This window comes from Salmo salar, chromosome 02 (assembly GCF_965601325.2).
Source record: "Salmo salar chromosome 02, fSalSal1, whole genome shotgun sequence".
Classification (NCBI taxonomy): domain Eukaryota; kingdom Metazoa; phylum Chordata; class Actinopteri; order Salmoniformes; family Salmonidae; genus Salmo; species Salmo salar.
Window position 1 is genome coordinate 23749140 of NC_138292.1, and position 16461 is coordinate 23765600.

The 16461-nt window shown below is 41.0% G+C and overlaps 2 protein-coding genes across 3 annotated transcripts; both read right to left on the reverse strand.

Moving 5' to 3' along the window:
- Nucleotides 1–304: 304 nt before the first annotated feature.
- On the reverse strand, nt 305–6681 carry LOC106575638 (T cell immunoreceptor with Ig and ITIM domains). 2 transcript variants are annotated; one of them, XM_014152262.3, is made up of 6 exons: nt 6413–6681; nt 5685–6026; nt 5101–5209; nt 4907–4941; nt 4758–4810; nt 305–4615 (listed from the first exon to the last, which is right to left on the reverse strand). In XM_014152262.3, exons 1-6 carry the CDS (start codon nt 6468–6470, stop codon nt 4400–4402), a joined length of 813 nt encoding a protein of 270 aa, XP_014007737.3. In that variant the 5' UTR covers nt 6471–6681; the 3' UTR covers nt 305–4399. The 2 variants fall into 2 exon arrangements, with proteins under 2 accessions (XP_014007737.3, XP_014007729.3); XM_014152254.3 differs by having other exon boundaries at nt 5685–6029.
- Nucleotides 6682–7457: 776 nt separating this feature from the next.
- Nucleotides 7458–14823, reverse strand: LOC106575652 (cell adhesion molecule CEACAM6). Its single transcript, XM_014152273.3, has 10 exons — nt 14603–14823; nt 13667–13987; nt 12778–13053; nt 11083–11337; nt 10665–10776; nt 10382–10410; nt 9947–10027; nt 9797–9843; nt 8311–8351; nt 7458–8065 (listed from the first exon to the last, which is right to left on the reverse strand). Coding segments are annotated over exons 1-10 (1209 nt in total). The 5' UTR covers nt 14649–14823; the 3' UTR covers nt 7458–8064.
- Nucleotides 14824–16461: the final 1638 nt, after the last annotated feature.

Genomic DNA, 16461 nt, shown 5'->3' on the forward strand with positions numbered 1-16461 from the left:
TACCTATTGAGTTATTTATTTATTAATGGATCAAGCCTTAGCAGTCATTCTGATCTCATTCTCAATCATCAGTGGTTTAGTTCATTATGTTGCTGTCCAGCGGTTCTGAGGGTAGGCAACAACATCTCCGCCCCGCTGACCCTCAACACGGGGGCCCCTCAGGGGTGTGTGCTTAGTCCCTTTCTTTGCTCCCTGTTCACTACGTGGCCACGGATGACTCCAAAACCATCCTCAAGATTGCTGACAACACTGCGGTGGCAGGCCTGATCACTAACAGTGATGAGACAGCAGTAGGGAGGTCAGACACTTTTTAAAACTTGTTTTTATTAACCCTTCCACCACACCACTATTCGGAGGACAAATATCTTAGTTTGTTTTAAGCTTTTTTACTACATACAGATACATTTTACATATACATTTTAAATACAGTTGAAGTCGGAAGTTTACATACACCTTAGCCAAATACATTTAAACTCAGTTTTTCACAATTCCTGACATTTAATCCTAGTAAAAATTCCCTGTCTTAGGTCAGTTAGGATCACCACTTTATTTTAAGAATGTGAAATGTCAGAATAATAGTAGAGAGAACGATTTATTTCTGCTTTAATTTCTTTAATCACATTCCCAGTGGGTCAGAAGTTTACATACACTCAATTAGTATTTGGTAGCATTGCCTTTATACTGTTTAACTTGGGTCAAACATTCCAGGTAGTCTTCCACAAGCTTCCCACAATAAGTTTTTTGGCACATTCCTCCTGACAGAGCTGGTGTAACTGAGTCAGGTTTGCAGGCCTCCTTGCTCGCACACGCTTTTTCAGTTCTGCCCACAAATTTTCTATAGAATGAGATCAGGGCTTTGTCATGCCCACTAAAATACCTTGACTTTGTTGTCCTTAAGCCATTTTGCCACAACTTTGGAAGTATGCTTGGGGTCATTGTCCATTTGGAAGACCCATTTGCGACCAAGCTTTAACTTCCTGACTGATGTCTTGAGATGTTGCTTCAATATATTCACATAATTTTCTTCCCTCATGATGCCATCTAGTTTGTGAAGTGCACCAGTCCCTCCTGCAGCAAAGCACCCCCACAACATGATGCTGCCACCCCCGTGCTTCACGGTTGGGATGGTGTTCTAAGGCTTGCAAACCTCCCACTTTTTCCTCCAAACATAACGATTATCATTATGGCCAAACAGTTCTATTTTTGTTTCATCAGACCAGAGGACATTTCTCCAGAATGTACAATCTTTGTCCACATGTGCAGTTGCAAACCGTAGTCTGTCTTTTTTATGGCTCTTTTGGAGCAGTGGCTTCTTCTTTGCTGAGCGGCCTTTCAGGTTACAGTGAGGGAAAAAAGTATTTGATCCCTTGCTGATTTTGTACATCTTCTCTAGGTTTCTTCCTAGGTTCTAGCCTTTCTTGAGAGTTTTTCCTCGCCACCGTGCTTCTACACCTGCATTGCATGCTGTCTGGTGTTTTAGGCTGGGTTTCTGTACAGCATTTTGTGACATCAGCTGATGTAAGAAGGGCTTTAGAAATATACAGTGGGGGGAAAAAGTATTTGATCCCCTGCTGATTTTGTACGTTTGCCCACTGACAAAGAAATGATCAGTCTATAATTTTAATGGTAGGTTTATTTGAACAGTGAGAGACAGAATAACAACAAAAAAATCCATAAAAACGAATGTCAAAAATTGTATAAATTGATTTGCATTTTAATGAGGGAAATAAGTATTTGACCCCTCTGCAAAACATGACTTAGTACTTGGTGGAAAAACCCTTGTTGGCAATCACAGAGGTCAGATGTTTCTTGTAGTTGGCCACCAGGTTTGCACACATCTCAGGAGGGATTTTGTCCCACTCCTCTTTGCAGATCTTCTCCAAGTCATTAAGGTTTCGAGGCTGACGTTTGGCAACTCGAACCTTCAGCTCCCTCCACAGATTTTCTATGGGATTAAGGTCTGGAGACTGGCTAGTCTGGAGACTGGCACTCCTTTGTTGCCTTGGCCGTGTGTTTTGGGTCATTGTCATGCTGGAATACCCATCCACGACCCATTTTCAATGCCCCGGCTGAGGGAAGGAGGTTCTCACCCAAGATTTGACGGTACATGGCCCCGTCCATCGTCCCTTTGATGTGGTGAAGTTGTCCTGTCCCCTTAGCAGAAAAACACCCCCAAAGCATAATGTTTCCACCTCCATGTTTGACGGTGGGGATGATGTTCTTGGGGTCATAGGCAGCATTCCTCCTCCTCCAAACACGGCGAGTTGAGTTGATGCCAAAGAGCTCCATTTTGGTCTCATTTGACCTCAACACTTTCACCCAGTTGTCCTCTGAATCATTCCGATGTTCATTGGCAACCTTCAAACGGGCATGTATATGTGCTTTCTTGAGCAGGGGGACCTTGCGGGCGCTGCAGGATTTCAGTCCTTCACGGCGTAGTGTGTTACCAATTGTTTTCTTGGTGACTATGGTCCCAGCTGCCTTGAGATCATTGACAACATCCTCCCGTGTAGTTCTGGGCTGATTCCTCACCGTTCTCATGATCATTGCAACTCCACGAGGTAAGATCTTGCAAGGAGCCCCAGGCCGAGGGAGATTGAGAGTTTGTTTGTTTTTCTTCCATTTGCGAATAATCACACCAACTGTTGTCACCTTCTCACCAAGCTGCTTGGCGATGATCTTGTAGCCCATTCCAGCCTTGTGTAGATCTACAATATTGTCCCTGACATCCTTGGAGAGCTCTTTGGTCTTGGCCATGGTGGAGAGTTTGGAATTTGATTGATTGATTGATTGCTTGTGTGGACAGGTGTCTTTTATACAGGTAACAAGCTGAAATTAGGAGCACTCCCTTTAAGAGTGTGCTCCTAATCTCAGCTCGTTACCTGTATAAAAGACATCTGGGAAATCAGAAATGTTTCTGATTGAGAGGGGGTCAAATACTTATTTCCCTCATTAAAATGCAAATCAGTTTATAACATTTTTGACATGCGTTTCTCTGGATTTTTTTGTTGTTATTCTGTCTCTCACTGTTCAAATAAACCTACCATTAAACTGATAGACTGATCCTTTCTTTGTCACTGTATGTCGATATAGGACTCATTTTACTGTGGATATAGATACTTTTGTACCTGTTTCCTCCACCATCCTCACAAGGTCCTTTGCTATTGTTCTTGGATTGATTTGCACTTTTCGCACCAAAGTACGTTAATCTCCAGGAGACAGAACGCGTCTCCTTCCTGAGCGGAATGATGGCTATGGCTGGGTGGTCTCATGGTGTTCATACTTGCGTACTATTGATGTACAGTTGAACATGGTGCCTTCAGGCGTTTGGAAGTTGCTCCCAAGGATGATCCGGACTTGTGGAGGTCTAAAGTTTTTTTCTGAGGTCTTGGCTGATTTCTTTAGATTTTCCCATGATGTCAAGTAAAGAGGTACTGAGTTTGAAGGTAGGCCTTGAAATATATCCACAGGTACACCTCCATTTGACTCAAATTATGTCAATAAGCCCATCAGAAGCTTCTAAAGCCATTAAATAATTTTCTGGAATTTTCCAAGTTGTTTAAAGGCACTGTCAACTTAGTGTATATAAACTTCTGACCCACTGGAATTGTGATACAGTGAATTATAAGTGAAATAATCTGTCTGTAAACAATTGTTGGAAAAATGACTTGTGTCATGCACGAAGTAGATGTCTTAACCGACTTGCCAAAACTATAGTTTGTTAACAAGAAATTTGTGGTGTGGTTGGAAAACTGGTTTTAATGACTCCAACCTAAGTGTATGTAAACTTCTGACTTCAACTGTACATGGCACTTTTACATAAAGCAGACTCATAACAATAATACATTACCAAACATAAACTCTTTAAACCCAACCCTCAGCCACTCTCAGCCCATCCCACCTATCACCATAGATCACCCTCGTTTGGTTTCCATATGCCATGTATTTTTCAATTGTGCTGCGATGTTTGACAACATTTTTTAACCTTTATAATTGTATATTATGCACAGATTGTGAGCTAAAGATGAAAACCTTTCCTACGAGTATTATTATATTATTTATTGACTGACTAGGGCTTTCCAAAGTGCATGTTGTGGTTTTTTAACAATGAACAATGAACCTGTGACTAGAAACAAGCTACATAGGGGCAAGACCAGAATAAGTGATCTACTGATTCTGTCTCTTCGCAACAAAATCAACAGAGCTGAGATGGTTGTATGCCCCATATATATAGCATTCTGTTGGTGGCAGTAATTCTTCAGTGTTCACACATATAGCCCTTCTCTAAGATCCAGATGGCTTTGTCTAATAAGGAGGTCACTTCCCCAACAAGAGATAACTTCAGTTAAATTAATGTGAATGTAAAGGATGTCTGGTTAGCCCTTTTCTGTTATTGTGCTTAGACAGTCCATACATCATCTATGTCCCAGTCCTTTTTCACCACCTGAGAGTAAACTGTGTCTTCCCTTGAAGGATGCTGGTTCCCCACTGCCACTGCAGAGTAGGTGACATCCTCAGCTGGCTTGACGTCTGCATCTTCCTGGTCTTCTCCAGATGGGTCATGTGCTTTGCTCTTGGCAATGTTGAATCTGACGATCTCAGAATAAACCAGGTCCTGGAGAAAGACAACGGGAGGGAGAGTGTGAGATAGATGAGGATCGCTGAATGATTACAAATGTAATGTGATTAGCTAAAACCTTAGGCTGGAATTCAGTCAAACGCACAACGAAAAACAAGTTTTCAATGAAAAACCTTACCTGTTCTCTTCCTGTTCCTGTCCTGTCTGCATTGACCACCAGGCTGCTTGCATCTGAAAAACAACCACAGCGGGTTTTACAGAAAGCAGAAATCCAGGACAGGGCTGACTGAGCAGAAGGGGAACTTTTTTTGTGTGGTTCCTACTCACCAATGCTGACAGAGGGGTTGAATAAAGCCTTGTGCCTAGTTAGAGAGAATAATATAAATATATTCACTGGTAAAACATAACATTCAGTTCCTCTGCACTTCTAATGTCTGATGATACATTACATGCCATTGAGATACATACAGTATATATTTATTATGTTCTGTAACTATGTGTTACAGACAGCGTACACACACCTCTTCCTGACAATGATGAGGTAAGCTGTGGCTGTCACAACAACTGTTACCAGGAGGGCTGCGGTAACAATCCCAGCAACCGCGCCAGATGATGGAGGTAGAGTCTGATCTGGGAAAGGAAACAGAACCACTGTCACCACTTTGACCTCTGACCCAGCTGATTGTCAGACTGAACCCTACAGTATCTACAGAAAAAATATTGTCACTAATCAAGATTTCTTTCTTAATCATTTAATAAGATATTTTATTCTCTTCCCTATATTAAGAGTTCTAGAGGGTTGAGTGGAGCTGAAGGATGGGACTAAAAACAAACAAAATATAACTATTGTAAAATATACTGTATTCGTAAAATGTATATAGTATGTATAAGCTGGAAGTAGAAGCCTAAGTGTTGTTGCCCATTAGTTTACTCCAAATAGGGGAGGGATGGAATGGTTAGGGGAAAATAATAAAGGAAAATATCTGTAAAAAAATAAATAATAAATAAATAAATATATATTGGAAATGATGGAAATGATGCATACAATTACATTGATGGAAGCCACAATCTATCTGCAATATTAAAGCTGAACTTCCAGACTTACTCAGTACAGTGAGGATGGTTGTTATCTCAGATGAGCCGCTGGGGAAGGCTGTCAGGATACACGTGTATTTCCCTGCATCAGTCATCTGCACATATTTTATAGTAATAGAGGAATCACCTGTGGAATCTCCAGCGAACTCCAACCTCCCTTTTAGGGGTGACCCAGAAATGTTTTGCCCTAAGTTAGGGCTAAAGACAGCTATGGAAACCTTTTTAGTATTTGATTTCTCCCACTGCCACTCAGCCTGAGTGAGATTGCCCTGGAGCAACTTACAATGCAGTGTGACATCATTACCCAGGTGCCCCGTCACATGTGAATCAACACTGACCTGAGCTTCCAACACTACTGGAGATGAAGACCGAAGAAGAGCGAGAAATGGAGAGAGATAGATAGAGAGAGGGATTATGAACCATTTAAAAAAAAACACAGAATCACACAGTTGTTTTATTATTGGTTTTTAGCTTCTGTTTTCCCCTCTAGTCTGGGTCGTGTTCATTTGGGACCAAAATATCATTTTTTTTTGCAACTGTGAACCAAAATTACTATTCCTTTTTGGACAAGTTCAGATAGTAACTCCCTGTTTTCTTCATGTCTAGTGAACAAAACTCCATGTTAACAGGACCTTCTCTATTTTCCCTCCATGTTAACAGGACCTTCTCTATTTTCCCTCCAGGTTAACAGGACCTTCTCTATAAGAGAATAAAGTTATAAATAAAAAGATGTCTTACCTGAAGAGAGGCCAATGTGTGCCAGCAGCAAAACGGCAGACAGTCTGCATTTTTCCATAGCACTCCTGCTACAAATGTGATCTGTGTGATCTATGGCCTACACACGGTCAAAACACTCTCAACTTGTAAAAAAAATTACATTAAATTAACTGAAGCATTCGATCAACCAGGAACTGAGCATAGACGTTGGAAAAGTCTCTTTGGACTACTTGTCTAATGTGGCTTAACAATCCGCTACATATAGAGAAGTGAAAATATAGGAAGCATATTTCGTACTTCCTCCCATGAGTGTGGTAGACTGTGTGAAACTGTTTCTGGTTATCTGGACCTTTTTTTTAGACTGCGGTCAGTATGACTACTTCTGATTTGTCACCAACAGGTGGCCAGTCAGGAGTATTCTTTGATTGTCTGAAGATAATGATCACTTGCCCCATGTTTAAAACACTTTTGTGCAAGCGTCTGCACGTACTGTATGTGCGTGCGTGCAGGTGTGTAGGAAGGGTTATATTTGGATTGCTTCTCACTCAGAGATGACAATCAGCGTTACAAGCACTGCTAGCACAATCCTAGTGACAGACCCCACTGACAACGTTACTGATGATGGTGGTTCTTCTGAAAACAAAATATAGTCTGGTTACACAAACAGCCTTGACTTCCCACACCATCTCTTGTTCTTTAGGGCATTTTACAGCATGGATTACTAGACAGGAGCATTGCAAATAAGGGCAAGAATGATAAATGCATAATAAATAACATTTGTTTGATAGGATAACTCACATTACCCTTGGGAGTTACTGACACCCAGCACAGTGAGGATGGTTGTTTCTTTAAGTGTGCCACTGATGGAGCCTGCCCATTTAAAGGTGTATTTCCCATCATCTCCACATCTTTTATAGTGATGGAGTCTCTGAAAGCATTAGCCAACACCACCCTCCCTTCTAGTGGTGACTCAGGAATGTAAGACTTAAAGTCTAACAAAGCTATGGGCACCTATTAACAACAGTCATACCATGGAGCAGGTTCAGTTCATGAGATGAATACAACATTTAATACCATTCTTTTATTGGAATTTCAGTTCATATATTGCATCCTATATAGTGCACTTATTTTGGCCAGAGCCACAGGCAGTCTGGTCCTCACTAGTTTAGTGAGGATTCAGCAAGCATAACAGGATTACTCAAACCTCCTCTCATCTACCTCCTTTCAGTCGGAAAAAAGTTGCTGTTACATCTGTTTCAAAATGTAGTTCAGTATGGGAGGTTTCTATGAAAACACCCCTGTTGGCATTTAGTGTAGCACAGGTCATGGTCTGAGGGATGGCACTTTGACCAGAGAAAGCTGATTGAAATTAGTAAGACTTCAACTGGTGTGTGCAATTTAAGGGGATATAATTTGTCCTTATGTCTCAGTGCCCTCTATAGTTGCCTGTTCTATAGTTTCATTGAGCAAGTATACATAGCTGGATGGCTGAGCTGTACAGTACAAAGACCCATGTCTAATCAGTGGTGGAGTACAGTAGTGTCTAGTTTCTAGTCTTCTTGGCTGGTCCTCCAGTGAATGTTTGTCCTGTCTGCATTTATTTGATTACGGTGTAAAACTTGATGGGTGAAGTCCAGAGCCAACTGAAGAAGATTAGTTGAGATCAGCTGCTCTCTGAGTAAGGGAGGGAGGGAGGGAGAGAGGGAGAGAGGGAGAGAGGGAGAGAGGGAGAGAGAGAGGGAGGGAGAGAGGGAGAGAGGGAGAGAGAGAGAGAGAGAGAGAGAGAGAGAGAGAGAGAGAGAGAGAGAGAGAGAGAGAGAGAGAGAGAGAGAGAGAGAGAGAGAGAGAGAGGGAGAGTTATAAAACAAGTATAATCAAAGGTAATATCATAATGAGGATGCAATAAAAAGTTCACTTACCACTTTATACTTCTATTGTATATGTTGGAGTCCTGGATTTCCTGTAGTGAAGACAAAAATAGACACATTGAGTAAGTTTGTTTAAATCATCTAGCTAATAGATAGGCTAGTCAGGGATGTGGTATATCAAAGATTGTGTATCGGAGAGTACTCCTTTTCATCACAGGTATCATAACAAAATGCTCCAATTGTCACGTCCTGACCATAGAAGCTTTTATTTTCTATGGTAGAGTAGGTCAGGGCGTGACGGGGTTTTGTCTAGTTTAAATTTTCTATGTTGTTATGTTCTAGTTTCTGTTTTTCTATGTCTTTTTTGGAGGATGATCTCCAATTAGAGGCAACTGGTCATCATTGTCTCTAATTGGGGATCATATTTAAGTAGATGTTTTTCCCACCTGGGTTTGTGGGAGATTATTTTGAGTTAGTGTATGTTGCACCACTTCGTCACGGTTTGTTGGTTTGTATATTTGTATGTCTTGCATAGTTTCACAGTGATAATAAAATGTGGAACGATACACACGCTGCGCCTTGGTCTCCTTCATACGACAACCGTGACACCAATGCAGTAAGTTGCAAGGTTATTATAACAAACTAAAACCTATAGTCAAAAAACTATGAATTAAACTGAAATAAAATAATTAACAAACTTCCTTGAAAAACTAAAACTATACTTAAACTATTATCTTTGACTCCAAAACAAACTAAAAACCATCATGAATGATGCAGTTTTTTTTCTCTACATTTTGGGCTGATGTAACGGCTTGTCTGTTGTGTGGCGGAAAGAAGCGCAGGAAGCAGCGAACACTGTGTGGTCATTTTAATAAACCACAAGCACAAAATAAAAGGTTTCCCAACAACAGGGAAAATACACTCGACAAGCACAGTCGAACAAAACGCAGTCGACACACAGAAAGACAATCCCGCACAATAGGGAGCGGGCCAGCTGAACTAAATAGCCCTCTTAATGACTAACTCAGGGCAGGTGAGAAAACATAAAAAAAGGGAAAAACAAAAAGGGAATCGGTGGTAGCTAATAGGCCGGTGACGACGACCGCCGAGCGCCACCCGAGCAGGAGGGGGCGCCACCGTCGGTAGGAATCGTGACAGCTGAGAGGTTTAGCCTCGCGCTTCAATGCTCCTGATTGCGGAAATGGATCCACTACCACTGTTTAGTTGGTGCATCTACGTCATCTCACTGAGTCTACCTTTAAACCTAACCTATGACCTGACCCATCACCTTATGCATTACCGCACCACAGTGGCAAGTGATATCCCAAAAATACACAAAAACTATACAACACAAATGTCTCCTAGCCTCCCACGCATAGATTACTTTCTGTCCCTAATGCTAAAACTAAATAATATAAAAACGAAATATAAATGTTTTTATAAAACTCTGAAAATTAACTGAAACATGGTGGGAACCATAGATATACAATATCATGGCATCATAAGTGTTTTATTTAACTTGGTGGTGGAAACTCACTCTTGGAGGTGGTAATGGAGGTCCTACATTCTCATACACACGACCACCTGCAAACAAATCAGCAGTTGATAATGTACAGTACATTTTAAGTGTTAATGAGACAGATTGTTTCGCAACACTTAATACTCAACATTCAACAATCTCTCTGACCTTTCGTTCCTGGTCCATGGCTGGTGTCAGGTGCATGGCTGGTTCCTGGTCCTTGGCTGGTGCCAGGTGCATGGCTGCTTCCTGAAGTAAATTTGTTGTTAGTTTGGATAACTCTACATTAAAGTTGAAATTGATTCAACTAGGAATAGTAGGTTATACTGACAAATGGTGAAGTTGACTTTAATATATTTTATTTGTCAAAGATAGAGCTTGAAAAAGGCCATGCGACTAATTAAGTTGAAACAACAAATCCTTTTTTTTAATTTTTTTTTTACAGTGCACAGTGTGTATCTGCAGGAGTTCACAGACGATAAAAGACAACTGTGGTCATCACCTGCAGCTCTCCAATCTCATTTCAATACTTGTACGAATGATATTACCATACAGTAATTTAAAAAAGTGTACTAGACTAAAATGATCATGTTTTTCTCTTACCTGCCTCAGTAGTATTTGTGGAATTGTTCCTAAACAGCATACAGAAAACATTTATATATGGGACATCTATCTACAGCCTAAATGGTCTGCAAAACATTAATACACAAAACCTCAAATGTCTTCTTGAAATGTATTGTTATGTCCCCACAATTGATGGAAGACATTTTTTCTATTGAAATCAAATGGCTTCCTGTTTTCTATGTAAAACCAGAAATACAATGATTTTGTTTGTTACTTTCCCAGCATATTGTCACTACCAACCATGCTATTTTCATAGACTCACCGATGATTAGTTATGCTGAAATAGAGACCAAGAGCCACAGCAACCACTACCAACATCACAGCGACTGCTATACCTGCTGCTCCCTCTGGGCTTAGGGGTGGAGGGGCTTTATCTGCAATGCACAGGGATGGATTCAATCAAACATAAACAAAACACAACCTATAGAACAGATGATGCTACTGCCATTTAGCAGACACTTTTATCCAAAGCGACTTTCAGTTATGCATGCATACATTTTTTTAGATGTGGGTGGTCCTGGGAATTGAACCCACTATCCTCGCGTTGCAAGTGCCATTTTTTATCAACTGAGCTACAGATGACCACTGTTGTCATAGTTGATAGTTTTTGTGATAGTTGATAGTTTTTGCATTTAATTAGCTTTGATTTTCTAGTGACTGTATCAGAGATTCCATTGTACCTTTCACTGACAGACTATGGCCCACACTGATAACATTTCCGGTGAGATCATTCCTAGCACCACATCTGTAGTCCCCACTGTTGTTGTAGCTGACCTTCTTTATGATATATCCAGCTTCATGTACACCTGTCTGTTGCCCATTGAACAACCAGGTGAACGTAGCAGGCGGTACAGACTGAACGGAGCAGTACATGAGCGTATGTGTGTCCACCTCAGCGATGTGTTGGCCCAGGATGGTCATGGACTCTGGTCCATCTGTAAGCCCAAGAGCAGAAGACCCTCAGACTGTAGTAGTAACAGTGGTGACCCGTCATTCAGAGCCCCCAAATGATTTGCAAAAAAATGCCTGTTTTGCATGTTATTTTGGCATTAATACGTGTCACATATCAGTTTGCAAACATTGTAAAAAAATCTATATCATTGAGTTAATATAGCCACATACAGACATTATCTCTTTTTTGTTTTCTTGAGTAAGGCAGCTCCAAAATGCAGCAGTTTCAGCCTAGCTCAGTGCTTTCTGTGGTGGTGGGGCAAGCCAGCAGAAAATACGAAGCATTGCACCGTGATTGGCTCAGTGTTCAGTCACTCATGGGGACACTACGTCACCGCCAAGTCTAAGGGGAGACCTCGTAAATTCCAGCCCCTGGGGTGCTGCCATAGAGTTACATTAGAAGTGCCCACCAAAGAAGGCTAAAGGTCATTGGCCACAGATAAAATGCTGTCAAATCACATTATATGTACAGTAGCTTTGAATGGACTGACCATGTGGTTGCCAACCTCCATATAAAATCCACAGAAGAAGAAGAAGTACTGATCATGTCAACATCATACTTTCAAAATCTTAGCTTGCAGTCATAATCATGAATCAATTCGACAATCTACTTGCAAATCCTTCTCAAGTTTTGTCATATGAAGAGAAATAATGAAGAGACATTATAGATAAAATGTTTCATTGCTCATTGGCCATTGGACATATACAGTACACAACAAGTTGGAAATCGCAAATTCAACAATGAGTGGTTAATTTTGAAAGTATGATGTTGACATGATCAGTCCAATCAAAGCTACTGTAGATATAATGTGATTTGACATAATTGTATCTGTGGCCAATGACCTTGAGCTTTCTTGGATAGGCACTTCTAATACAAGTCTATGGCAGAACCCAAGGGGCTTGAATTTTCTAGCTCTACCCTTAGATTTGGAGGTGACGTAGTGTCCCCATGAGTGACAGAACACTGAACCAATCAGGGCACAACTAGAGAACATTACCAACCCCTATGCACTGAGCTAGGCTGAAACACCTGCATATTGGGCTTTATTAACTCAATGATTATTATTATAAAAAATGTTTTACATTGTTTGCAAACTGATATGTGACACGTATTATTAATGCCAAAATAAAATGCAAAACGGGCAACCCACCCAAATTTTGTAGTTTTAGCTAAAAATGTGGGTCTCAAAATATGTGGGGCTCTGAATGATGGGTCGTGACTGTTTCAATAAGAATGACAGATCTATAACACACATATCTATGTGGATTTGGTCACGTCGCCCTAAAGTAACATGTTGCAGCTTTAAGCCCAGTCCTGGATGTAAAACTATTTGGAAGCGTGCTTGTTAGTTCAGGACTAGGCTTAATTTGTGTCTGAGAAACCGACCCATAGATTATTACATTAGTTATAGACCGTTACTCACAGTTCACTATCATTCTATAGGAGGCAGTAGCAGAGCTGGCAGGGTTGGTGAGTTTACACACATATTCTCCGCTGTCGTGTCTCTTCACAGGACTGATGGATAATTTCCTGTTTTCCTCTGAGAAGAATATATTGCCACCAGCAGACAGAGGCTGACCTTCCTTCATCCATTGTATAGCAGTGATGTTACCAGCAGCCTCACAGGTTATGTTGGCGGAGCTCACATTTGCAAACAGATGGTTTGATGGTCCTGTGATATTGGCATCAGATATATTCTCTGTAAAACATGAAGTCATAGCCAACACTTATGAATATCAAAGATACCACAATGATGATGATGATGATAATGATTTTGATGATGGTGATAATGTCAAGTGAATATCTGTTTCAACCTGTCCTCATGGTAACTAAACTCTTAAAGCTAGAATCCTTATTGCTACATAACATTTTTGACTTTTACATTTATGACATATATCCATTTATTCTTGAAGAATGTAACATCCCACTGGGCAAATTATTTGAATTAACGTTGTTTTCACCTGAAATTACGTTGAACCAACGTGGAATAGACGTTGAATTGACGTCTGTGCACAGTGGGTTATAAACGCGTCACAATCCCATCATAACCCAAAATGTAAACTTGTTTTACTCCAATGTTTGTAAAGAATATAAATGTAAACATGTCTCCAAAGATGGTTAAAACAATAATCGTCACATCATGGATGGTCAGTCCTTGAATCCATAGCTCTGTCTATGAATTTGAAGGTGGTTACATTTCACCAACCCCATGTGTCAGCTTTTAACCAAAACTGAAGCGGGACGACCACTTCGTTATTTTTTCATTTAAGGATTTGAGCTTTAACTGTCTTTGTCATGGCACTTGGACTTACCATACACAACCAGTTCAGTTGATCCATTGATTGTTTCTGCTGTAGCTGTTGTTATAGCCACTCTGTATTCTCCACTGTCAGCCAGGGTCAGATTCCTGAGCTCCAGAGATCCAGTAGTTTTGTTCAGAGTGATCCTGTCTCCGTATCCAGGCCCTATAGAGTCATCACTGGATGAGATTATAATATTGGCTCCACCAACACTCCAGGATATTGTTCTGAACGGCTGGGCTGGTGGGCTTAGATTTGTGATGAACATCACTGTCCCTCCTTCTGCTCCATTCACAGGACCTTGTGGAAACAGACCCTGACCGGCACAGAGACCTGGAGGGAATACAGGGCGGCAGAGAGCATGGCCTCAGACAACATGCTGTACATGGTGGTACACACTGTACACTAAAACGTTCCATCATTCAGGACCGTTCTAAATGACTGACTCAGAGAACAATAGGCCCAGTAACAATCACACAGCACTAATAGTCAGACATAGCTAGCTATACGTACACACAACACAGACAGACTGTCTTCCACAAAAAGGGGTGTAGCCAACATTTGTAGTTCAAACACAGGAGAATAAGACGTGAAATCAACATTTTACTAATTTCACGTGGTGTCTGACAAATACACGAATAAATCAACTGAATAAGGCATGATCACTGACTGAGAGTTTTCTCCCTTACTTTGGTAATCAGAGTGTAATTACTGTACTCTACTGTACACAGTAATCTATAGTACAATAATTTAATTTCAATAAAAGGAATCTGTAGTTGTGAAATTAGCAACAAGTGTAGTAATTGTGCAGTTAGGGCTACGTGCAATTACAAGGGGGAAGGAACACCATTCAATGTAACTACAATGTAAATGTACAACTCAAAGATCTGTAGAGCATGGCCTAGGTAACAACGGGGTTTATAGAGACAAACAAGATATCTGCTTTACCTGTGAGTATGAACAGAGTGAGAGAGATGGCTACTGTAGTTTCCATTGCTGTTGGAATACTGTTCTGTTCCAGATTTAGAGAGTGCTTCTAGTACACTCACAGTATGATGCTATAGAATAGGCTGAGGTACTATCTTTTAGAGCTGCCAGCCAGGTGACAAGGAAGTTCCCCATTTACTGTAAGCCACATCGCAGTGACCTTTGTATCCGTTCAGGTAATGGCCCTGTAATGTTATTGTGATACAGATATTTATGGTTTACTGTACATGAAGGACAGGAATTCCGTAAACTAGATAATGATCTGAATGGCAGATAAACACACACTTTTTCCTAACATCGTCATTCATTAATGTGATTCGCCATTCAGTATTGGGCCTTGCTGTGGACCATGATCCGGAATGAAGTTAGGACACAAACACTCAAAGAGACAAGGATGTTGACCAAAACTACAGCTTTTAATGAAACCAGTAAACAAGCTTTAGTTTAGTCGTCAACCCAAACATGAACTTGAACTACAAGCAAGTTGTGGATCTTATAACTTTATTCAGTCTTTACCTGGACAGCCACACCCTCAACTAGGCAATTACTCACATTTGTTAGACAATGTTACGTTTTTGGTAACATTTCCCTTTATTATAAATACACTGAACAAAAATATTAACGCAACATGCAACAAACAAAGATTTTACTGAGTTATAGTTCATATAAGGAAATCAGTCAATTGAAATAAATAAATTAGGCTGTAATCTATGGATTTAACGTGATTGGGAATAAAGATATGCATCTGTTGGTCACAGAAGCCTTTAAAAAAAGTAGGGGCGTGGATCAGAAAACCAGTCAGTATCTGGTGTGACCACCATTTGCCTCATGCAGCATGGCACATCTCCTTTGCATAGAGTTGATCAGGCTGTTTATTGTGGCCTGTGGAAAGTTTTCCCACTCCTCTTCAATGGCTGTGCGAATTTGCTGGATATTGGTGGGAACTGGAACACACTGTGATACACATCGATCCAGAGCATCCCACACATGCTCAATGGGTGACATGTCTGGTGAGTATACAGGCCATGGAAGAATTGGGACATTTTCAGCTTCCAGGAATTGTTACAGATCCTTGCGACATGGGGTCGTGCATTATCATGCTGAAACATGAGGTGATGGCGGCGGATAAATGGCACGACAATGGGCCTCAGGATCTCGTCACTGCATCTCTATGCATTCAAATTGCGATCGATAAAATGCGATCGATAAAGTGTTCGTTGTCCGTAGCTTATGCCTGCACATATAACCCCACCGCCAACATGGGGCGCTCTGTGCACAACGATGACATCAGAAAACCGCCCGCACACGACGAGCACGTAGATGAGCTTCCCTGAGACAGTTTCTGACAGTTTGGTCCAGGTTGGCATGGTTACACGTGGTCTGCGGTTGTGAGGCCTGTTGAACGTACTGCCAAATTCTCAAAAATTCTCTAAAGCGGCTTATGGTGGAGAAATTAACATTGGATTCTCTGGCAACAACTCTGGTGGACATCACTGCAGTCAATATGCCAATTGCACTCTCCCTCAACTTGAGATATGTATGGCCAGAAGCACGAGTACAGGACATCACAAGGCTGCTTCCGACTGTTCTATGACAGATGCCTGGAGCTTACACTGTCATTGTCCATGTGGGGTCAAACGACATCAGGAGGGCTAGCTCGGAACATCTGAAAATGGATTTTAAAGAACTGATTTTAGCATTAAAAGACTCCAAAAAAGACCAATAATTTCAGGTCCAGTACCATCGTTGGGCCACGGGTGTGATAGACTCTGCAGGCTAATGGCATTACACATCTGGCTAAAAGATTATTGTAGCTCTGC